The sequence below is a fragment of the Amblyomma americanum genome, chromosome 2, assembly GCF_052857255.1.
Source record: "Amblyomma americanum isolate KBUSLIRL-KWMA chromosome 2, ASM5285725v1, whole genome shotgun sequence".
In the NCBI taxonomy this organism is placed as follows: domain Eukaryota; kingdom Metazoa; phylum Arthropoda; class Arachnida; order Ixodida; family Ixodidae; genus Amblyomma; species Amblyomma americanum.
Window position 1 is genome coordinate 195,340,600 of NC_135498.1, and position 25,699 is coordinate 195,366,298.

General features: G+C 49.4%; 1 protein-coding gene across 1 annotated transcript in view; it reads left to right on the plus strand.

The window, feature by feature from the left end:
* LOC144119395 (testis-specific serine/threonine-protein kinase 3-like) overlaps positions 1-25,699 on the plus strand; it is a 984,587-nt gene that overhangs the window by 857,040 nt on the left and 101,848 nt on the right. The window contains exon 8 of the mRNA XM_077652021.1: positions 1,697-1,789. Within this exon, the coding sequence (XP_077508147.1) occupies positions 1,697-1,789 (93 nt within the window). The remainder of the gene's footprint in view (positions 1-1,696; positions 1,790-25,699) is intronic.

A 25,699-nucleotide genomic window follows, 5' to 3' on the forward strand; every position in this document is an offset into this window, starting at 1 on the left:
TGACGCACCGAACGCGGATGCTGACGCAACGAGCCTGGAATCGGGCGAAAGCCTAGCACCGCAGGTCACCGCTGGGCGCGGAATCGGGAGTTTTAAAAATTGCATTGTAACGAACGCTCGTTGTCCTGTACTCTACACAATGCGAGTATTTTATTAACAACCTCAAACACCTTTTCAGGGACCGTTTAATGCGACAGCGTTTAGGCTGCCGTTCAGCACGGCGGCACCGGCGCTGGTGACGTGCGAGAAAATGCGAATCAGTCGAAAAGCTAGTGGGATGGCGGATTTGGAGAGTGATTGAAACATCAGATAGATTGAGAATATAAGGTTGCAACTTGACTCAGATGTCAATTTGGCGTGCCAGATTGTAACTTACTATAAATCGAAATTAAAAGAAAACTGGGGTGCAATGAGAATCGAGCCCATTCCCCTTGGATCTATCTCTGGGCCTTTGAGGCACGCTCGTTCGACTTTGTTAAAGGGAGGTCCCCTGTGTCTTGTCTGGCAGTGTCCGTTGTGAAGTGATAGGCAAAGACGACGGTCGAAGTTTAGCGCGATAGCGGTAAGGGGAGAAGGGGAGGCCCCTTCTGCAGAACATCCGGCGTCGTCGTCGGCTTGTGAGCGAAAATCCCTCGCGAAGCAATCTTGGACATGTGGCCTTGCGGCCTCATCGCAACTTGCCCACCAGATTGTGAGCAAAATGACCACATGGTCAGTTAAATTAATTATTTGTCGGGAGGTTGCTCGGGAAGAGCGGCCTGGGTCGCACAACCACCCCCAGCCTAGTGACAGCACCTGCCATTGCGGGGCATCGCTTGCCCGCTGCACTACTGCGCCAGAAATGGTATGAGGACTCCCAGGAATCTATGAAATTCGAGAATGACCGATTCCGCGTATATGGGCATTATCCCATTAATTATCGCGTTATACCTTTAAGGCGGAGCTAAATTGTCCTCTCCAATTTTTACTGCTCTTTTCGATACGCGAGCAGCTCGTGACGCGTTTCGTTCTGCTCGAAAACATGAGTGTGAGGTTTTAGTTTCGCCCCTCGCAACAATATATCGCCCACCCGGGGACAAGTTTGCCACGCAGCAGCCTCCTTCCGCCTGCGAAATTTGAAAATGAATTGGATTGATAATATTTTCGAGAAATGTTAAAACTGCGCAAAAGAAGAGGACATAGGAAACGAGGAACATACAAAGCACCACGGGCGCAGACTGCCAACTGTTTATTCGAATATATGAAAAGGCAACACAGTATATGCATCAAGTGAAAAACCCAAACACGTGACCGCCTGTTTCATCTGTACATGTGCGAATGACGAGGCGGTCACGTGCTTGGGTTTTTCACTTTATATAGACTGTGCTGCCTTTTCATGAATAAAGAGTAGCCAGTCTGCGCCCGTGGTGTTTTTTATGTTCCTCGTTGCCTATGATCTCGTCTTTTGCGGAGTTTTACCATTTCTTGAAATATGAATCAACTATCCCGCAAGAACGTCCTATTAAAATATTAGTCGGGATGCGTAGATTTTCATGGTGGCATTTATTTGCGGTAATTTACCTCGATGAATAATATTCGTCGGAAGCCACTTAGCCTGACGTGATGGCGGGTATCCGTAACCTCTGCAGAGCTTCTGTCGAGACTCAAAAAGTGTACAGCGCGGAGCGTGGAAGATTCACAATATTCTCGACTGCAGGGCAGCTCGGAGCAGACCGGCAGCAGCCTCCGGGAGCCAGTGCGACAGGAGGCCAAGGAAGACGTCTCCATGAAGGAAGAGGCGTCTCAGGAGGTCCGCTGATTGCAGCGCGTAGCTGGAATAGTAATTGCTGACAACGTCTTCCGGAGTGATCTGCACTTTGGTTAAATTAGCGTATCGGAAGGAAAAAAAGGTACGCTGTGCCCCGGAAATGCAATTGCATCAATTGCGCTTATATAAATGTAAATTACAGGCAAGGTAAACACCCAAAAGGTTTTGTGTTAGAGGACACTGCAAGACTTAAACGTGCTATTGCTTATCATGAAAATGTAGAAATTATGACGGAGACGTGATATTCGAGCTAACGAAGAAATAATTTGCTTTTGGATTGCTAGTCACAGCGGCTCACAGCTCGAGCATTTTTTGGGACATTTATTCCTAGTGAAATAGCTACGCCGAGTCCTTCTTTTTTCCAATCTCTATTGCGAAATTTGCTTCGATGCGACTGCGAAACGTCCTTAAAAGTCCATCCATCAATCAATATTTTATTTCTTCCTCAGAAAAAGAATAACGGAGGACGAGGAGGGCTCGAAGAAAAAAGTGGAAGTTTCCACTTGACGAGCTTCGAGACCCCTATTTACAAGGCATATACAGTGGAAGATCTAGATGTATACATCTTTATACATTAGAAAGTGTAACAGTCAGTACGTACAATATGCATTACAAAATAATATACACTCATTCTCGAGCCACAAATAATAGTCAATATATACAAGGCAGCCATGGTAGCACACCAATTTTACAATGGAAAGAGAATTTCTAAATACATGAAACAATTTCATACACGCTCACACTCGCGTTAATAAGGACTTAAGCATATTGTTGTTAATGGTGCTTATGTTAATTCATTAACAATGAAGGTGGTTTTGTAGGGTCTGTAGGGCATGACAGAGCATTTGTTCAGATAGTTTTAAACGTAAGGAATTTTCAAAATTAGATTGGTGCGTGTATTGTAGTGTCGTGTTTGAGGGGTCAAGTTTGAAAGTGTACGGAGAATTTCATGCGAGTCATATTTTTATCGCTTTGCAAGGTAGAATGAGTACATATGATGGATGGAAAGAATGTCAAATTTAATGAAAAGTTCGGGCGTGTGTTCACGATAATGAACATTTGCTATGCTGCGGATCGCTCTTTTCTGTAGGACATGTATGCTATTTAAATTACCAATTGTTGTTTTGCCCCACACTAAGAGACAGTAGTTAACATGTGAAAGGAAAAGTGAATTGTAAATGTGTAATGTAACAGCTGCCGGTAAGTACGATTTATATTTAGTTATGACCCCAGCAGCTTTTGCTATCTGTGTGGTCACGTGGTCAACGTGCGTGTCCCAGGACATATTTTTGTGAAAGTTGACACCAAGACATTTGAAAGAATCTACGATTTCTATATCTGCGTCGCTTAAGGTGAACGTCATCTCTGGAGCGCTGGCTGCTTGTCTGGTAGTGAAAATATTTGCCTTTCTTTTATTAACATTAATCTGTAAAGAATTAATTGCGCTCCAGGTGGCCAGTTTTTCAAGAGTGTTGTTTATTTCGTATTGAAGAGAATGATAGGAACGAGTGCGAAAAAATATTGTCGTGTCGTCTGCATATGTTACGTATTCTGCGTTGCAACTAATACTCGTATTATGATTTATGTACAAGTTAAATAATAGGGGGCCAGGTATGCTCCCTTGGGGGACACCTGCTTTTATTGGTTGGCAAGTGGATAAAATTTACTGCATGGAAACGCACAGCATTCTGTTTTCGAGATAAGACTTTAAGAGTTCGAGAGTTATTCAACGTATTCCATATACTTCCAGTTTTTTAAGAAAGTAACATGGCTTATGCTATCGAATGCCTTCGAGAAGTCTATATAGACACCTGCAATTACATATTTTTCTTCGATTGCTTTCAAAATTATTTCTTTTTGAGCCAAAAGAGCATATTCTGTGGACATTCCTTTTCTAAAGCCAAACTGAGTGGGATTAATTAAATTATGTTTAGTTGCAAACTTGGTAATTCGTGTGTGAATGAGTTCTTCTAACCCGTTCGAGTAAACTGGCAAGATGGAAATTAGCCGATAGTTTGACAAATCATTTTTGTCCCCTTTTTTTAAATATAGCGACTACCTTGCCGATTTGCATCTTCCTGGGGAAAGTGCCTGTTGAGAGGGAAATAATGTATAAGTATGTGAGCGGCGACAAAATGAGGTCTAGTGCATATTTTACTGGTCTCATTTGGATATTATCAATATCACAAGCAAAGCTGTTTTTCAGTGAATGGTACACGGCACAGACCTGTCTCGCTTGTAGGGTCAAAGTAAAGACTTTGTGGATTTCTAATCATTCCATTTGTTGCCTCCGAGGAATGTTTGCTGGTGACCAAGTTTACAAAAAAGGTATTAAATTCCTCTGCTAGCATAGTTTCCTTAATGACATTATTGTTAAATGTGATTTCATTAATATTTTCCTTCACAGGAGCTTTATTTAGCAGCACATAAATTTTTTTCCATATATGTTCAGATTTTGGGGCACCACCAACTTCAAAGTAGTTGCATAAATAAGCCTGTTTTGCCTTCAACAGCCTAGCATTTGTTTTTTTTTTCTATGCCTTTTAAAAATGTCCCAGTCTTTCAGATTGAGAGTGTTCAAGAACCTAGTAAATAGCCTTTCTTTTTTTCTTATTAGTTGCAAACAATCGTTATCGATCCAAGGTTTTCGAACTTTCCTTCTTTTTTTGCAAGTTTTCATTGGAAATGAACTTGAGTATGCATCAATGAACAATCTCAAAAATACTTCATAAGCACCATCGGCGGTCGGGGAGCTATACACTGGTTCCCAGTTTACAGAACAAAGGTTTCTGCGAAATGTGTTCAAAGTTTTTTCATTAATCTCTTGAAACGCTTTAAATATATCTGCTCCGTCCCTATGTTTCCTTAGCGTTTTTTTAGAGTAAGAAAATAGGCAAGTGTTCACTTATGGAAAACGTGATAACGCCACCAAAATCTTCGTGTTCAGGTATGTTGGTGACAAAGACGTCCAATAAGGTACACGACGTTGTTATTATGCGTGTAGCATCTTTGATAACATTGTGACAGGAGTGTGATAGGAGTTTGGTTTCTAAGCACTGCTGAGTCTTGGATTTATTCATCAGGTCAATATTGAAATTTTCCGTCCCTTGCCCACACAAATTTCCAACCACAGGCTTTCTTTTTTTCGACAGCTTTAAACATCAGCTTCTTCAGCGTCGGGCAAAGATGTTCATTTAGATAATAGGGTTTGCATCTCACCACCCACTGTCAGTAGTGGAAAGCCTAACTTCTTTTGCCCTCTGGAGCACTGAGTCACGTTTTGATCGGTGCTTGAATTGCACAATTATGTTAGGAACTGCATTTTCATTTAGAGTTTTAACACTGTGGCAGACATCATGGTCATAGCAGTCACGGGCTCATTCAAAGTAGTGCCAATGTGACTTAGTATTGCGACAATATTCTCATCTTTTTCTTCCTTAATCCCTTTAATTTTTAAGTTGCGGATTCTGGTCTCATGGTCATCAAGTAGCTGCAAAAACTTCTGTTGAAGCACGCGCACCCACCTTCCCTCTCTGGGCGTTTACGTGAGCCCGACAAAAGTCGTGTCGAGTGGGCTGCTGGGCTGAAAACCAGTTGTGGGGCTCTTGTGAACGATAGGGCGTCGAACTAAGCGACCGTCGAGTATAGCTGAGCCAGCCCGACTGCAGGGGGTGGGTTGACTCAGTCCGACCCGGTTGGAAGGAGCATGTATACACACGGTCTTGAGGGGGGCGCCCGCTTTTCTTCTTACGGCCTTCGCAAAGGGGTCTAATTCCCCCTCCCGCCGCACCTCGGTGAGGTCGCCACTGCCCCCGCTTCCACTGCAATCATAAACAGGGAAGTGCATAGAGCAGGCTTTGGCAGAGACTTTACACGAGATGGCATCCATTTTAATGGAAGGCTAAGAGCCGAGATCGGCTGGCGCTTGGCAGGCCGGACAGTAGCTATTTTAGGAGGTCCACTGCGGCTCAGGCCGAAAGGGTAGATAGAAGCAAAGTAGAAACTGTAACAATGGCGTCTGACCCCACCAAAATGGCCACTGGAAGGTGCAGGAAGAAAATTACAAAAGAGAAATTTAACACTAGGGTCAGGTTAATAAACATGTTACAAAGAGAACACCAGTTAAAGGAAGAATTAGGTGTATGCGCGCTGTGCTAGGACCTAGAAGATCCACCGTTTATTGATGGCTACGTCTGGGAAGGAAGCAACAGAACAACGGAGAGGAACGGAAGAGGAGTGGGTATGCTCACACATCAAGGAACAAATTGGCAAAGAATAAAGTCAACTTGCAATGAACATGTCTGGGTTTCAGGTACAATTGCCAGTAAAATGACCTGGCTAGGAGTAGTTTATTTAGGGACAGGGGACAAATGCAGGCAAGAAAACAAGAATATAGTTGAGTGTCTCAATGACTATAGAAACCAGTTTGGAGAAGGTGCCGATATTATTCTGCAGGGGTGACATGAATGGCCACATCAAGGATCTGGATGGATACACAGATTGTAACGAGAAGTAGATGCTATAGACTTCTGTGAGCGACATCACCTAAATATTGTAAATAGTGAAACTAAATATGAGGGACAAATCACGTGGGAATCCCGTAACAGGCAAACGACCATTGACTACTGCTTAATGTTGCAGGGGATGTATAGCAAGCTCGCATGAATGGAAATAGACGAAGAGAGGAAGTACAGCCTCGGAAGCGATCGCAAGCCTACAGTTGGGAGCCCTGCTCAAAAGAGAAATGCGGGGAATTAAAAGAGCACGCAAAGTTAAATGACGAACAAATCGCGCTAATAGCGGCCGGCATAGAGGAAGCAGAAGAGAAACATCCCGTCACAATTGGGATTATATTCAGTTAGAACTATTCTTTGTACAAAGATAAAAAAGTAAAAGTAGTAAACCGCTGGAGAGAAAACAGGAAGCCACGAAGCTGGTGAAATAAGGAAATTAGGCAGGCCATCGAACAACGACAGTTTGCATCACGGGAACACAGAGAAGAAAGAGGGTGCAGTTATCTGAAGAGGAAATAGGCCAAAAATGGGAATCTTATCGGCAAAAGAAACAGCAAGTGCAGGTCCTCGTCCAGGCAATAATAAAGCAGTTCTCTTATCGCTGGCTGGCTGAAGTCCGCGATGCAACTAAAGGGGGGGGGGGGGCAGGAAAATTCTAGAACCATGTAAGCTGGGTGGGCAATGCGAATCACAGAAAGCAGGAACAGATTCACGATGTCGAGGGAAAATGTTTAGAGGGAGCTGACACTGTGAACTACATTGCATCAGTTATAGCTGAGTCATTTAGGACAGACAATAGGGTAATCACCCCAAATAAGGGAGCAACACGGGACAGCAGAATAGAACAGCTTGGAACTGACGAATCTTAACTGAAAAAAGGCGGAAGCAGATATTCCTAAACGCACTTCTCTTTCCCTTTCTCCCGCCTCAGGCGACGGAGAGGAGGCGGCTGGGCAAGTAATCACTCTCATTCGGCCGCAGCTCTGCCCCTGCTTCCCAAGGGCCTTTGCCATTGGTGCCCTTTGGCGGGAATTTGGGACCCGCTTGGGCGGCCGCGCGCCGCGCGACCTTACGAGCGGAGCCCAGGGAGAGACTCCTCGGAGACAGCGTAAGTTGCGTACGCTACTGTTCGTGCGGGCCGGCCTTTGCCGTCCGGACCAGTGGATACTCGAGCTCTCCAGCACGGGTCCTCGACCCGCGGCGGCTCGAGTCTGTCCAGGGGTCCAGCGACCTCCGACAGGCGCACCTTGCGTTGACTGCCCACTCTCTCTCGCAAACGGCCCTACGGCCCACACGAGAGAGATCACAGCACTGCGGCGGGGACAACCTCCTGCAGCGGTCTGCTAGCGGCGCGCATCGCTCTTGTCGCTCCGAGCGCGCAGCGGAGTCTTGCTCCTCGTGCGCCCCGGGACGGGATGACTGTTGAGTCTCTGTACCGCTGGAGGACGGCATGAACAAACTTCTCATTCGCGAACTTGGAGGCCTGTGTCTTTGCGGCAAGTCGCTCTCCTCTCTGCACAGGTTGAGTCCACCGCAGCGGTGCCCCAGGGTGCGTGTGGTGACGGCTGATCGGGCCCTTGGCTCGCCGAAGCCCGAACCCAAGGTGGTTGGTGGCCTGTGCCCACTGAGAAACCCACAAATCAAGCCAAATAATAAACTTGGCCCAAGAAGCAAAGGGAACGCTGATAAACGATTGGAGAAAGTCCCAACAAACTAGCAAATTCGGCACAGCTGGAGACAGAGTAAAATAAATTTTATTTGCAAAGTGAAAGGAGATAAGACGAACACAAAATACCTTGGAAGACAACTTGGTATGTTCAATTCCTCTGTCTTGTGGTCGGTCGTACGTTTGCCAAACTGTTCGGTGTTTAAATGAAAGAATTAAAGAGCACAACAATGTGACGAATGCCGTCCGCCATATCGGGATTCACTGTCGTGATTGCTCATGCCGCCCAATGTTCAAGAGCAGTAAAATTGTAGCAAAAAGCAAAGACCAGCTCACCAGGGAGATAACTGATGCATCAGAAATCATGAGGAAAGGTACGCAATGCCTAAGCACCCCTTCTGTTGCTATCTCGGAAAAGAACACGAATACCTAATGTCATAGATTACGTGCTTCGGCAAAACTTTCGCACAATCACAATGATAGGCTGTGAAACGATATTTTTTCTTATTTTGTCTTGTTTTTCTCTGTTCTTCCGTTATTCGCCGGAGGAACAGTACGTGCACTGCTCCAGCATCTTAACCTTTACGACGTGCAGAGCAAGGTATTTCGCCTTCTGCTTGCGTAAGAACAAACTTCTGACCTCCGGAGGTTTCTTCGCTCTTTGGATCTTTCAGCCCGTCGGTAGGTCACTGGAAAAGAGTTGTTAAGATCATTGAGGCGGAGTGCTGGCGACAGGTGCCACTTTTAAATGAGTGGCTTAGGGATTTCTGCCTGAGACTGGGTGACTCCGGCCCTCTGGACAAAAGCGTTTGCGCAGCTACCTGAGGACTGTGCGCGCTGCTACGGATTTTCTTTGGGCGAGAACCCTTCTAAGCCTTCCAAGAACACCAGCGAAGAGAACAGCTGCGCTTCCTGTCACCTGTGTGGGAGATGCCTCGGTTCCTTCAGACATTCCAAAAGTACTGCAACGCGGTCCTAAGTTTGCCTTGGAAGCAGACGTCAAGAAACATGAGTGTTTGGCCGCGGTCCAAATAATTGCAATGAAGGCTCCGAAGGAAGATAAGGATTGGTGCCTAGCTGAAGGAGTGGCGTTGGTAAGCAGGAACTTTTGGCGCAAGGGTCGCCAGCAGTCTGTGCTCCATGACATTTCTTAATATTTCCGTGCGTCGAATCTTTCGCTAATGCTAGCCTATAAAGAAGGTGGTTTCACCGTCTTAGCAAAAGGCTTGTTTGATGAAAAGGCCCCGTTGGAGACACAAAAAACTTCAAAGAAGTTATCACGAAGCCGAAGAAAGCTAAGACAAGGGCTTTGCTCTTCTTAGTGACCTAGATTTGGAAAAGCTGGCCAAAAGTGTGAAGAGCAGAGATGGTCACGTTTTGAAGGTCTTCTTCAGTGTTAACACACACAAAGCGCAGGTACCTTTCAGGGCCATTGTCCCCGAGCGTGAAACGTGACAAGCTGAGATCAGTAGATTCCTGCAGCTTCAACTCAGCAAGCTACAGATTGAATACCCTTTCAAGGTGCGCAACTCGGAACAAATTGCTCAAGTGCTTCGTGAGGAACGGCACGGGGCTAACTGCGGCATCTCGGTGGATATAGACGAATTATTTTATTCAGTTCCGCACGACGAACTTTTGGTAGCTGTTCGCGAGAGCATTGATGTTGCTGGAAGCGTGACCATTTCCCACTCACTTTTGACATTGTGTGTCCGATGACTTCTATCGGCGGATTCAGTTGCACCCTAGTCGATTACAAGTTCAAAAGTTCACTCAGTTCAGAATTACACTCTTTGCCGAATTTGTCTCAGGAGAGCAGGGTGTTAGGCTTATGCTCTATTTTAGATCGGGTACGGAGGTAATCAGAGTTTACAGTGTGCGATAGCATAGGCACTTCTCAGAGCCCTTGGTGGAATGCAGAATGTTCAAAGGATTATAGGCGGCGCAAGGCAGCCTGGAAGAAACTTATCCATAATCAATGTCCCAGGAATTGGATCGATTATAAGTTTCTTGCAGCTACCTTCAAGCGCACAGTCGCTAGGGCAAAAGAAAAATATGATGAAGAGAATTATGACAAACCATCAAAATCTAATAACAGACAAGCCTTGTTTCGCTTTCTGAGGTCAAGGAACAGGCTGCCACCGCCTAACAACATTCCCTCTAATGTGCTGACTCCAGTAGAGCTTGCCAGGTCATTAGATGAAATTGGCAAAGGCTTGGAACACCGTTTTTCGGCTGCGCTCTCTCGCCCACAACTGCTTGGGAATCACTATGATGATTTCCTTAATGTCTCGGTTTCTGAGCTCTCCCAGGTGATAAATCGGTTACCTTCTGCAGCTCCTGGTCCTGACCCTGTCACCTCTGCGATGATTAAAATACTGTTCGACGAATCCCCCAATGCTATATTGGAGCTGGTAAATTACTCTATTAGAACCCCATGGATCCCGGATGTATGGCGTGTTTCCAAAATTATTCCGGTGCTTAGAAAGCCAGGCGAAGGGTTGGTCTTAGACAACATTCGACCAATTTCATTGACATCGAATCTGGTGAAATTGGTTGAACGCGTGCTGTATGGCCGAATCATGCCCATTATAACTGAAAAGGGACTACTTAACCCCTGTCAGATTGGTTTCAAGCCTGGGTGCTCTATATGGTGTGCGCATACTGACCTCGAAAGCCGTGTCCGCCTAGCTCGTCGGCGTCGGCAGTATGCTGCGCTGGTAACTCTAGACATCTCGAAAGCATATGACAGTGTCGAACATGGGCCTCTGATGTCAAGACTACGTGCTCTGGGCTTGCCAAGTTATTTTGTGGAATGGGTGTCAGCTTTCCTGGCTGACAGAGAATTTTATTGTTGTCAACGCGGAGCTTCTACACGGAAATTTTATCAATCTAGAGGTGTGCCTCAAGGTGCAGTTCTCTCCCCTGTTCTATTCAACCTCTTACTCAGTTCGATTCCGACTTCCCCTAACGTGACTACGTACGTGTATGCAGACGATATAGCTTTCTTTGCGGCTGCGAGTGGTTTACATTCTGTGTATATGGTTTTACAGTCATATTTAAATTCCCTTGACCGATGGTTATCTGAATTACACTTAAGTCTTAATGTAAACAAGTGCGCTTTGCCACCTTTTCCGGTTACTCAACAGGTACACATTTCATTGTCTTATCGTCATCATGTCATTCCTCAGGTATGTTCCCTAATGTATCTCGGGGTAACTTATGACTCCTCTCTCTCTTGGCGGTCACATATAGATCAGGTTGCTGCGAAAGGGATTCGGGCGGTAGGCCTTCTGCGAAGGATGAGTAGCCCTCGCTGCGGTATGCGCAGACATGCTCTGCTGCTGATTTATAAAATGTATATCCGGCCAATCTTGGAATTCGGTTGCGTTTTGTTTTCTGGAGCAGCTGCATACAAACTGCGCCCACTTCTGCTCTTGGAGCGAGAAGCTCTGCGCCTGTGTTTGGGTCTCCCTAAATACGTGGCAATGTTTTGTATCTGGAAGCGCGGGTGCCGTCTTTTACTGCAAGGTTTCGCCTTTTGACAGTACAAACGTTTTTAAAGTTTTGCGACTCGGAGCAGCATGCATCCGAGTTGATCTTCCTAGGGCAGCGAGCGGAGTTCTTGGGTGTCGGATGGTCTCGCCTTCAAACTCCCCAAATCTGTTTCGTTGAATCTTTGCTGGGCCCACTCAACGTGAGAATACCTGAAATTGTCCCGGTGCGGTCCGTCCCTGCAAATGTGTCTATCATCTACGATGACATTTATCCACGTAATGCAAAATTGCTGCCTTTCTCATGGTTAAATGGTATGTTGCAGGATTATTTGTCGACCTTCAGCTCACATGTTGCAATTGCGACTGATGGCTCGGTGTGTGCAGAAAAGGCAGGTGTAGGTATTTACTCCCAGTCCCTTGACTGGTCTTTTTCTCTCCGTCTCCAAGATTTCACTCCTATCTATCTGGCTGAGTTTCTAGCAGTGGTTCTCGCTCTGCGCAAGGTACCAATTTCTTTATCAGCAGTATTAATAATTACAGACTCGTTATCTTTATGCACTTCCCTCTCGGCGTCCACTGAATCGCAGCTCTTTCGGATTCTAAAATTCCTGATCCCTCCACACATCACATCAATTCGATTTCTTTGGGTTCCTGGGCACAGGGGTCTTCTATTAAATGAATCAGCTGATGCTTTAGCGAAGACAGCCCTGAGTGGACCGATTGTTGACCCGCTTCCAACAACTGCTTATATCACGGCGGCACGCTTTCGACGGTACACTGTAATGAACGAATTGGGCGCATCAGCGCTGACTTCCTTGGACGACTTCCAGCACCTACTGTTCCCATGGAGAAGCTCAGTCTGGCGATCGCGCAATCTTGAAGTTTCCTTCACGAGGCTTCGTTGCCGAGTGCCGCAACTAAATTTTTACCTATACAGGCCTGGTCTGGCGATCTCCCCATTGTGTCCGTATTGTGCGGAGCAGGAAACAATAGAGCACTTTCTTGTTTTTTGCCGTCGCTACTCATCGATTAAGAGGCGACTATTAGAAGTTCCAATACAGAATCTCAGTTTGCGCCTGTCTTCTGCGGTTGTTCTGTCTCTTGGCGCTTCTATGCTTGGCCATACCAATGGGAATGTTTGCTCTGCCGTACAAAATTATCTACTAGAATCAAAACGCCTACCTTCATGAGCTTTCGTCCTGCCCATCCCATTATCAGCTTCTGTATTTCGGTTTTTACAACCACTTATAGTAATCCCTACCCCCTCTTTGCCTAAATTTTAGTTTGTATGACCCCCCTAACCTCCTGCAACCACCTCGGCTACGAAAACTGTGCAATCCATATTTTGGTAGGTCATCCCATGCTTGCCACATGCAATTGGTCATTTAAATAGTCACCGTCTGGTTATGGCCAATCCCCCTAGTGGGTATGTGCCATTGTGTGAGGTCAACAACAACAACAACAACAAAAGGGCGAGTGAGAGCGAGGCCCGGGGGGGGGAGAGCAGAGAAGCGGAGGCTCCGGCGGGTCAGGGACACTGGCTGGAAGAGAGCGACGCCGGCTACTGCTCCGGTGAGTTCGCTTTCTACGGCTTTGCATCGTGGACAGCCTGCCGTGCCTGAGCCCGTTCCGGGGAGTCAACGGAGGCCGCTACCACCTGCTACGGCCAGGGGTGTCTCCAGAGCTGTTGCCACCCATCCGTGTGGTGCCCCCAACGCCAACAACACCGGCAAAACCTCCACGGGCGCTTGGACTGGGAGCTTGTACGACGCCGCCAGCAACGCCAGCCCAAGTACGCCGAACGCCGCCTCGACACCGGCTACGAGATCCATACAACGCCGCAGCCGCACCGAGCCAACCGTGAGCACGAACGCCGACCGCTAATAGTAGAACGCTAGTAGTAGACGCTGGCAGCAGTGTGCCCGGGTCGTGTGTATATATAGCCTTTGTGATTTGTGTTAGTGTTGTTGGTTTTGTGTTCTAGTGTGTGTGTCACGTAGGGTGTATTAAATGTGCGTTTGTGTGGGTACACCTGTCGCCTAGTCCATTCTTTCGGTCCGAGTGTTCTCCGGGGAGATCCGTGACACCTTCCTGTTGAAGCCTTCTTAGAGCTACTAAATTTTTACTTGAACAGCACCATCATCAATTTCAATGAGAATTTCTGCATTAAAAAAAGTGGAATATGTATCGGTTCTTGCGTGTCGCCTGTATTGTGTGAAATCTTAGCAAAGTTTGACCGCGCTCTCAACCAAAAATTCAATACTGAACCCGTTGCTAAAGTTTTTAGGTATGTTGACGACTTCCTGGTCCTTTTACAACCAACGGAAGATATTATCACTTTTATCGCTGACAAAGTGCTTCACGCTTTTTAATCTGTTTCTATGGGCCTAAAATCCAGCTTGAGCACCCCCATCATTCACTGCAGTTTTTAGATTTAAGATTGTTTTTGAACACTAGCCACATTTGTTGGTCCTATGTGCCACGTTCGACTAAGGCTGTGTTGCCGTTTGAGTCTTCGCATTCTTGGCTCGGTGAAAAGAGGAATAGCTTCGTTGTCTTTTAGAGCCGCCCTTTTAAAGTCTTGTTTGTTTAAAGTCTTGTTTTTTAGTTTTTATGACCCCCCCTAGCCTCCTGCAACCACCTCGGCTACGGAAACTGTGCGATCCAAATTTTGGTAGGTCATCCCGTGCTTGTTACATGCAACTGGTCATTTAAATAGTCACCGCCTGGTTATGGCCAATCCCCCTTGTGGGTATGTGCCATTGTGTGAGGTCAACAACAACAACAACAACAATTATTTGCACAGAGTGGGTTCAGGTTTTGACCTCCAAGTTCAGCGACTCAAGCAAGCTCGTTTTCCTATGTCAGTTTTCACGGCAGTGGCAGAAACCTTGATGAAGAAATTACGTCGAGAAGAAACGCGGTCCGGTTCCCTAAAAGAAAATCAGAAAAATAAATTTCAAGTATTGCCTTACGTCCACAGCATTTCGCATAATTTAAAAAGAGTAGCTGGAAAACTCGGAGTACATACGTTTTCACAGCCCCCGAAAGTTTTCAAGTCTTTGCGCTCTTTCTAGCAGAAATATTGCCAAGAAACCAGCTTGCAACATCAAGCATGCAACTAAATTTGTTGAGTGCACTGTTTGCGTTGTGTACGAAATCCCTCTAAGCTGCGGCAGCGTCTACATGGGCCAAACTGGCCGATGTTTGAATGATCGCTTACGCAAGCACTCCAATTCTCTCGGGTGTGTAAGCGGTAGGCACTTGCCCATGCATTGTAGGGACTGCGGGTGCCGTCCTCTTTTGTACGAAACTAAAGTATATGGCCGCGCCAAAGACCAGCTTGCCAGAGAAATTCTTGAGGCGTCTAACATCCAAAGGACTGGAAGGGACAAGTGTGTTAGCGAACCTTGCCTTGCTCTTTTGCATAAAGAATTTTGTTTCCTCAATTCTAAGTAAAATTTTTCTTCATGCTGGAAGTTAAATATCAAAGGGGGTGTTTGCTGTTACCTTTTGTCCGGGGCTCTGAATTTTTGTACATGTGATGTTTTCATGATAACTGCATCGGCGTCCTATTCTTTCCGTTTGTTGCTGCGTGGCTGGACATGCGCACTGGTTTCCTCAAGTGTGGATTTCAAATAAACCTGCAGTTGTCACTTAGCGCTCGTCCTGTCTTTTCTCTCCACTGTCCTGTCTTCATGCGCTATGTCTATATATATAAAAAATAGCACAGCTAGTAGAGCACCGAACGCGATATTGGTAGGTCGTGGGCTCGGTTGCCATCGGCGGCATGATTGTTTTTTTCTGCTGCTTTGTAATTTTCTTAAAGTGGCAGAATAATCGTACTATTATTCTCCCACTAATAAGCACGACAAATAAAAAAATATAAACGTTCCCCTATGCACCTTGGTTTCGGCGACTGTTGGCTTCCGTCACACACACACACACACACACACACACACACACACACACACACACACACACACACACACACACACACACACACACACACACACACACACACACACACACACACACACACACACACACACACACACACACACACACACACACACACACACACACACGTATATATATATATATATATATATATATATATATATATATATATATATATATATATATATATATATATATATATATATATAAGGTTCGCTTAAGCGATAGATTATTCTACGTATATTATCCCAATGATCAGCACTACACATTAAAAAAAATTAACATTCCCGTATGCACCTTGGTTTCATAAGTTTGTCAAATGAGCCCCTCATTTCCTTTACCTTGTCTATATATATATATATTGAAACGGGACGCCGGACCCGCCCGAAGAAAACCACGTTTGGTCGGAGAGAGCTCCAGGAATACCGCCCAGTGGCCCCGAATGTTTATCTTCGTCTCCGTGCTCTCCCCGCGCCTCCTCTTCTTCCGCCAAGGCACTTGGTCGACTTAGGCCGTGCCCTGGGGCTTTATTCCCCTAACAACATACATACATGCATACATACATACGTACTGTCATGAAGTGGTACCTGCAGTCCGGAGAGCAGCACGACAGGATACATGGCGTCTAAACCAAACTCAATATTTGGGCAGAGTGCGCCCACAGTAGACTGAATCACTCGGCGGCGGCATAGCAACTAGCGTGCTCGGCAGTCGTTGAACAGAATGCTCGCCGCTGTCGGCCATGCTCAAATTAAAGCTGGTAGCAAACTTTTGAGATAAAGCGTGCAAAGTTAATATAACATTCTGGAACAACGTAGAATCAGCTCTGCCTGGAGGCGATCAATCGAAATTAATCCGGTCGTGTGTTGCATCGCAAACAAAGCGATAATGCGGCGTGCCGCCAGCTTTGAAGAATGAACAAACACTGCTAAGATTCTCGGCATTACTCCCCTCCGAAAGAAGCATCGACCCGATGCGTTAAAACATGTGCGCTGACTGGCAACCAAAAAAAAACCCGATCGTGCGAAAATAAACATTGTGGAAACACAGCTAGCGTCATTTAGTGCGCATAGTAGGGCTTTAGACGGATGACATGGACAACGTCTGGTAACACGCGGCGTCGCTGGGATGCAGCCATTGCGTCGGGGATCACTTCACAATTGTGGAAATAAGGGGGGGGGGGACAAAGCCTTTCGCCCCGCCCGCACTCCAACTCCGCGGATGCAGCGTTCCCGCTCGCACCGCGGATGGGGTTCGTGCTCGAGGGAAACAAAGGGAGGGGACGACACAGCGGGTAACACTCGTATGCTATTTATTACATTGGCGAAAATAATGAAGCGCCGACCAAAAGGTGTTGTCAAGATGGAAGGACGTTTCGACTTCCACACGGAAGTCTTGTTCACTGATGGAAAAATTTCGCACACACGAAGCATGATATCGCTTGGGAAGAAGCGGCAATTATCGGCCGTGAGAAAAACTGGATGTCACGCCAATATCTGGAGTCTCTGTTTATCCAGACAACAGATCAGACGCTCAACCGTAACATCGGCAATCTACCGCCCTCGTACGCTAGATGCCTGCGACGATTAGCACAACGTACTTAAGCTTTGTGTGCGATATTTTTCCATCAGTGAACAAGACTTCCGTGTGGAAGTCGAAACGTCCTTCCATCTTGACAACACCTTTTCGTCGGCGCTTCATTATTTTCGCCAATGTATTCACCCGACCAGACGAGATTTCGTCGAACCTTAGATTTCGCTATTTATTACAGTTGCAATTAATACACAGAGCGGGCCAGCTAGCTACAAAACATCAACGAGGCATTCCTCGGAAATAGAAAGCTACGTAAGAAGGACCTCCGACTTACCGACTGGGGCAAAGGCGCGACTTGAGAGGTATAGGCGGCGAACGTTTGTATACGCCGACAATGTCGGCCGGGTTTTCCTGTGCGCGCAGCATTCTTGGGGCAAAGCCATTCCCTAGCATTTGCTGGGGAAGGCGACCAGAGCGCGCGTTTGCTGCGCTCGCTTCGCTGACTGGACCCAGAAGTCCAACGGCAAGGCACAACGGATCCCCGTGCGCCTGCTTCAGAAGGTGACGAGAGAATGCGGCTGCCACCGCTCACGACGCTGGCCGGCTCCCGAAGAGACTCTGTCCGGTCCCGCAGAATTCCGCGTAACCTAAGAGGTGGCGCTCCCGTCGGTGTTCCTTTTCCCCGTGAGAGAGACTTCCCTCCTCGCCTAACCGCGGCTGTCCCGACGCACACCGATGGAGATGGTCGGCCGCGTCGAAATGGAGGGGGAGAACAGGTTTCCACACAATCTAGACCATTGAACCGACGAAGAACCTTGTACGGGCCGAAATCGCGGCGCAAGAGTTCTTCACTCAATGCAATGGGGCGAATGGGCGTCCAAACTCAGGCTTAGTCTCCTGGCTTGTATTCCGCGTTGCGTCTTCGTTAGGTTGTAGTGTCTGGCGTCGGTCTGCTGCTGGTCTTTGATCCGTAATCGGGCAAATCTTCGGGCTTCATCTGCGCTTTGAAGGTAGGCGGTGACGTCGACGTTCTCTTCATCGGCCAACGTCCCCAGGAAGTCGACGAGTAACTGCGCCGCGAAGAGTGCACGCCGAACCGCCTTTCGCGCTCACCATCGCCGTCAACCTCGCGATTTGCATCGCCACGACGCCACGCTGCAGCTATGCAGTCGGGGTACGAGAAAGGCCTCGCAGCCCGCGTAGGGGAAAATAAAAACAGCGGTAAGGTGAGGTTGTTCCCTAGCGAAATACCGAAGATCCTCCAACGACCATGCTTCACGAAGAGGCCGCCTCCGACACGCCGACACCGCATAAAATGGCAACCTCGACCATGACGCAAACCGCCTTCAAAATGACACCGCTATCAAGAAAAGCTTCAACGGCACGTTCTACCCCCGATTCGCATGCCCGACAAAGCCGTGACCCGACGCCCAGGACGACGTGCAACGCAAGAGCCAGGACGTCCGATTTAGAAGTAGTTATCGAGGGATGGCCCACAAATTCGCACCGCAGTGGGCCACCTCATTACGCCTTCAGGACGATGCACTGCGCGAGTGACTGTTAAAGGACACACATACCGTGCGACCTTCGCTTTGCTACGGCAATGTTCTCGAGAAGTGATCTTGGGCATGGATTTCCTTATTGAGCATCAGGCGGTAATCGACCTGCGATCCAGGCTGATCACGCTTTCGACGGACGAGGCCATCCCTTCGATTGGAATTCTGGAAAATCACGTTCCCCTGAGTGTCCTGGAGGGATAAGTGAGCGTTCCACCCGGTTCAAGCGTTATCGTGACAGTATGCGCCACGAAAGCAATTTACGCTGAAGCAATCGTCGAGGGGAACATGCAGTTGCTTCCAGACCGAAAAATGAGCATCGCAAGAGGCACCGCACATTACTTCAATGGCCAAGCCGAAGTACTGCTGTCTGACTTCAGCGAATAATACCGGCACATTAACAGACGAACAACGATTACTTCCTTCGACGAAATATCCGACGTACGAGACATCTTCGCCGTCTCCGACCCATCCGCAGAAGACTCGCATGACCAAGAGAACTCGCCCACTTTCGACAACCCAGCCCTGCCCCGGAACAGACAACACTAGATCGGCAATCTGCTTCGAAGCTAGAGCGAGGGTTTTTCGTCATGGCCGAAGGTCGGACAAACACCAATTTCCAATGCCCGACCGCTCCGTCAAAACCCCTACCGAGTGTCGCCGCTAAAACTACAAGCCATCCGGGGCCAAGTCGAGGAACTGCTGCACGACGACGTCATCCAGTGTTCAAACAGCCCATGGGCGGCACCGGTTGTTCTGGTGAGAAAGAAAAATGGCGCACTTCGGTTCTGCGTTGATTACCGCCGCTTGAACAACATAACAAAGAAGGACGTCTGTCCCCTCCCCCGCATCGACGACACACTGAACTGCCTCTGCAACGCAAAGTATTTCTCATCGATGGACCTCAAGAGCAGCTGGTGGCAAATTGAGGTCGATGAAAAAGATCGCGATAAGACGGTATTCTTCACTCCGGATGGGATCTTTGAGTTCAAGGTGATGCCATCTGGTCTCTGTTCCGCACCAGCGACGTTTCAGCGAGTAATTGATACAGTGCTGGCGGGCCTGAAGTGGCAAATTTGTCTGGTATATATAGATGACGTCGGTGTCTTCGCTTCGAACTTTGAAGAGCACCTCATAAGCGTTCGAACAGTACTAGACTCCATCAAGTCGTCTGGCTTAAACTTGAGAGCAGAGAAGCCATTTCACCTATGAACAGCTGCTGTTTCTAGGCCACATTATTAGCAAGGACGGAGTACGCCCAGACCTGCAGAAACAGCAGCTATTGAAGAGTTTCCACCGTCAGCCGATAAGAAATCATTGCGCAGATTCCTCGGACTCTGCGAATATTACAGACTATTTTTGAAAAACTTTTCGCGCATCGCCGATCCCATAACCAAACTGACGATGGCGGACGTGCCATTTAAATGGGAAGCCCCGCAAGGAGAAGCCTCCAGAGAACTTTAGCGTCGTTTGCACTCCCCACCGATTCTCGCGCATTTTGATGATACCGCCGATATTGAAGTTCATACCGACGCAAGCAGCATGGTTCTAGGTGCCGTCCTCGTTCAAGAAACGACGGGCAGGAGAAAGTCATCGCGTACGCTAGCCCTTCTCTTTCCAAGGCCGAGGCTAACTACTCGACAATTGAGGAGGAGTGCCTTGAAATCATCTGGGCTACATCGAAATTCCGCCCCTACCTGTACGGACGACTGTTCAAGGGCGATCACCACGCGCAGTGCTGGCTTGGCAATTTGAATGACCCCTCTAGCCGCCTCGCTTGAGGAAGACCGCGCCTCCAGGAGTTACACGTCACTGTCGTTTACAAGTCCGGACGAAACCACTCTGACGCTGACTGCCTCTCACGAGCCCCTGTAGATGCACCACCGCCGGACGACGATGAAAACGCCTTCCTCGGATCCATCAGCCCCAGCTCTCTCGCACAGCACAAATGCTCGGACCCCGACCTAAAACGCCTCATCGAGTTCTTGGAAGGCAAGGTTTCTTCTCCCTCCCCCCCCCCACCGCCTCATTCAAGCGAGGACTGTCTTCCTTCTGTGTACAGAACGATGTCCTCGTTAAGAAGAACTTTGCAGCGAACAAGACAGCCTACCTCCTTGTTCCTTCTTGTCTCCGCGAAGAAGTTGTACAGGCCTCACACGACGAGCCGACAGCTGGATACCTCGGGTTTCCTGGCAATCTCCGCCGCATTCAAGACAAGTGTTATTGGCCACGACTGTCTGCTGATGTCGAACATTTTATGAAAAATCTTCCGAGATTCTCAGCAACGAAAGACCCATCCCACCCGACCAGCAGGATTTTTCAACCCCATTCAACCGCCCTCAAGGCCCTTTCAGCAAATCCGCATGGACTTGCTTGGCCCTTTTCCAAAGTAAACGTCTGAAATAAGTAGATCATCATAGCGACCGACTACCTGACCCGCTACGCCAAACCAGAGGCCCTACCGAACGGAACTGCAGCAGAAGTGGCCAAATTTTTCGTGTAGTGCATTCTTCGACACGCCGCCCACGATGTGCTCATCACGGACATTTGTTGGGTTGGGGCAACCTAATACGAATTAAAAATAAGCCGCTGCCTGCGCCACTGACGTACAACAGGCTTAATCCAAATTGAAAATAAATGAAAAGGCCTGAAGGCTATGATATAAGTTTGCCATTTGTAGGTGGGGAAAATGGATAAAAATGAGAGGGGGCTAGAAAACTACATAGCGACCCACATCCGGCAAATCGGGCCCGGGGAGACTCCCTGATCTCCCCTGGGACGTAGCGGAAGGGTTTGGATGAACGGGTTACGGGAATTGGGACGGGAATGGGGACAGTGAGTTTTTGCTCTCATCCTTCATTTTCTCGACTCCTGGCCTGCTTGGCCAGGACAGGGAGGGTGTCAAGGTTGCACAATGGTGCGGCCCCGCTCGCGGGATGCCCGACCACCCACCAATGCAACGGGCTCCAACCGCCGCAGACAGGAAATCCTAATCCGGGATCAGCATCCTTGGGCTCTTCCACGAATTTGAGGGTTTGTTTCGGACCTTCCAGAAACATCCCGTCGATGGTTTTTGCGGTTTTTCAGACACCAGAAGTATGTGTGGTGTGATCCGGCCAGTAGAGGCTTAGGTCGTCAGTCTATGAGCCCTCGGGCCCTCGCCACCTTGACATAACACCTCCGGCGGACCCACCTGTGCTTCCAATCAATCAACCATGCACTTATTTTCCTCCAACCTAGCTTGCTCCGCACCTACTAAGGAGGGAGTGTTCAAGGCTGGGCTGATGGGGCCACAAACCGAGAACGTGGCTTAGGGTGAGATGACCCGGGCCTACTCCGCCGGTACTCCACAACGTCGACGGTTACGCACTCGTCGTACTACGCACCCTTACCTCGGCGTCCAGCTATGCACCCCCCCCCCCCCATGGCCCCGCGGTCAGCCGGTAGGCTGCCTCCCCGAGGACATCGATTCCGAGGAGCCTGGCTGCTCTAAACCCCCGCGCGGACCTGGGCTCTCCTAGCCAGAAACCGGCGCGTCAGTCGCCAGGCATGCACGCCCCCGCGTGTGGAGGCGAGTTACATGTATTTGACAACCTTTTCATCTTTCGACATGCCTTCCGTGGCGGATTTCGTGGGTCCAGCCTGGTGATATAACCAGGCCTTCTACCGCTCATGCATGGGACCTCACGGGCGCAACTGCCCCTCACAGCTGCGTGGGAGTCGCTGCCACTCCCATGAGGTTTTGCATCCCCAGAGAATGAGCCCTGGCCAACACATCCCCACCGCTGGCGTTGCACTGGAACACAACCTGGTAGCCAAAACTACACCGGCTCGTATCCGGTGGCGAGGGGTTCCACTAGCAGGCCGCCCAGACGGGTCCCCCCCCCCCCATCACGGACAAAAAGTATGGTGGGGCAGCCAGAAAAAGAATGTAAACCAATAGCCCTTGCCTGTGCCACTAAGTATAACAGGCTTAACGCAATCGTAATATAAATGAAAAGGCCCGAAGGCAATGATGTGCTTTTGCGACCCGTAGGTGGGAAAATAAAAAAATGAGGAGGTAATGCTACTAAGCGACCCACAGCCGGGGGAGCGGGCCCGGGAGTCTCCCCTGATCTCCCCTGGGACGTAGCGGAGGGGGTGGGACGTAGGTTTTGGGAATGGGACTGAGGGAAGGGTTATGGGTAATGGGATGGGACTGGGGACAGCGAGACATTGACCCTGATTTTATCATTGCTCGACTCCTGTCTGGCCAGGACAGGGAGGGCGTCGATGTTGACCAATGGTGCGGCTCCACTCACGGGATGCCCGACCACCTAACGACGCAATAGCTCCGACTCGGAGACAGGAAATCCTAACCCGGGGCAGCTGCCTCGGGCTCCTCCACGACTTTAGGGGTCCGGTTCGGACTTGCGAATCGCTGCCCAGCTACTAACCGTCAAGTGCTTTTCACGGTTTTTCAGACTCCGGAAGTATGTGTGGTGGATCCAGCCAATGAAATTAGCCTCCCGGGACACACCTGTGCTTCCAACCAACCAGCCTTGCACTTATTTCCTCCCCTAGCTTGCTCCACATCCACTGAGGAGGGAGTGTTCAGGGCCGGGCTGACCGGGCCACAAGCCAAGAACCTGGCCGAGGGTGAGATAACCCGGGCCTACTGCACCGCTACTCCACAACATCGACAGTTTTCGCATCGGTCGTACTAAGGTCCCCCGTACCTCGGCGTCCCGCGCTCTGGCCTCAAGGCCCCGCGGTCAGCCATCCCTGGCTGCTTCCCCGAGGACATCGCTCTTGAGGAGCCCTTCTGCTGAAACCCCCGCTAGGACCTGGCCTCTCCGTGATCAGAAACCGACGCGCCAGCCGGTAGCCACACACGCCCCCGCGTGCAGAGGCCTTTTGATTTTCGAGCGCTTTTCGAGCCAAATTCCGTGAGTCCAACCTGATTATGAAACCAGGCCTGTCTCCGCACAGGCATCGGGCCTCACGTGCGCGACTGGCCTACGCAGTCGCTTGGGAGTCGCTGCCACTCCTATGGGGTTTTGCATCCCCAGAGGACGGGCCCCGGCAAGCCCATCCCCACCGCTGGCGTTGCACCGGAACAAAGCCTAGTAGCCGAAACTACACCAGCCTGTATCCGGTGGCAGGGGGGGGCACGAGGGGGCCGCACAGTCGGATTCCACCCCCCATCATGGACAGAGGAACACCATTCACGGCGGAACTAACGCAAGCCATCCCGCGTCACAGCCAAACCAGCCACTGGTGGGCAACTTCATACCATCCGCAGAAGAACGGACTGACCGAGCGCCCGAACAAAACCATCGCCGATATGCTCGCCATGTATGTCGATGCCGAACACAACACCTGGGACGTCATCCTGCCTTACTTCGTCTTCCCCTACAACACCGCAATGCAGGAGACCACCCAGATGACGCCTTTTAAGCTCGTCTATGGCAGGGAGGCCACGACCACGCTAGACGTCATAATGCCCAACGTTACCGAAGAAGAGAACGTTGACGTTTCCACCTACCTTCAACGCGCAGAAGCCCGAAGGCTTGCCCGATTATGAGTCAAAGACCAGAAGGGGACTGATGCCAGATGCTACAACCTACGAAGACGCAACGCGCAATACAAGCCCAGAGACCAAGTCAGGGTTTGGATGCCCATATGCCGCCGTGGATTGAGTGAAAAAGTTTTGCGCCGCTATTTCTGCTCGTACAAGGTTCTTCGTCGGCTCTTCATCTGAATATCGTGTGACGTTCCTTGTGTGTGCTACGAGGTTCCGCGTTCGACGGCGCGGCGTAGACGGAGCCCCCAGTGGCGGCGAAAGCACAACCGGACCCCCTTCATGTTTCTACTGTATATGGCTGCAAGCATCTTGAGTGAGATTGCTTTTGGGCCTGCCGCCGTGGACCGCACGGAGACGACCCAGATGACAGCGGCATCATCAATTACTGAGCCATACTCGTTGAGAGTGACGACCAGAACGAAGGGGTTTAAGCCCAACCGGACCCCCTTTCCATAGTGTCGGCACGAGTCGAACGCCACCGCCGCCGCCGCCGCTGGGAGACGGGCGTTATCTTCCCCAATTGCCGTGGCCGTTCCAGGGCGGCCTCGTTTCGGTGGGCCTGGCCCCGTGGCAAGACGGCGGGCCTCATCAATTAACCCTCCCGAGCACATCCCAGGACAAGGGACCACTTTCCCGGCCTTTTAGTGACCTCGCGTTCCGGCCTTGAGGGGCGAGTGTCATTTGATGGAGAACGGAGGCCGGTGACCCGCGGGAACCGACAGCGGGCCAGAGCGCGCCTTACCACAGCGGACGCTATGCGCTACCTCGAAGACAACCTTCTTTCCCTCGGACTCAACACGTGAGGGGGGCGAGACCATAAGTGCGGTGGGGTGTTTGTGCGCCCAAGTGAAAGCCCTAGGCCCCCCCCCCCCCCCCACTCCGGCGTGAGCGTCCTCACCCTAGGGAGTGCGGGGATAAGAGGATATAAAAATCGGCAAGGAGTACCGAAGAAGGCACGCTCAGGACGACATCGTTCGTCAAGTGGGCCTTCAGCGCCGAAGCCCGACGGCGTGCAGCTTCTGCCAGCAACCGTTCGAGATCAACTCCGGAGCCCCTCCATCGTCCCCATGAAGTCGTCGGCACGTAAACTCGGACGCCCCAGCCTCTGATGTATAATCTTAATCATGTGTAATTATTGAATATATCTGTTTGTTTAAACTGAGCCATACGGTGTGTCTTTGCCTCGCCGTCCCGTGTGGACCTGCGCATTATGGGGGGTCATCACACTGGTGTCAGAAGTGGGGTGGAGCGCGCAGATAGTTCGCAAGAAACGCCCTCTCCTGCATTTGTTCGGCAGGCGCCAGAGGTGACGGCCGGAATGCCACCGGATTTACTTCATGCATTGCTAGAAGAAGAAGCGCGCGAGGTTGCCGCGCAGATAACGCCAGGAGAGGCTCCTGCCACGAGCCCTCGCAAGTCCCAAAGCAGACAAAGGGTGACAGACTTACTTAGTATGACTCATGAAGGCCGATATCCGCTGCGAAATCGGAAAGCTAAGTCGGACTAATGGCGTAAACAGAGCGGAGTTGTGAACTGGTTAGAATTTTTTAATGCCGCAGCTCATAATATTGCTATGTGCTTATGTGTTAAGTTATGTGAGTTG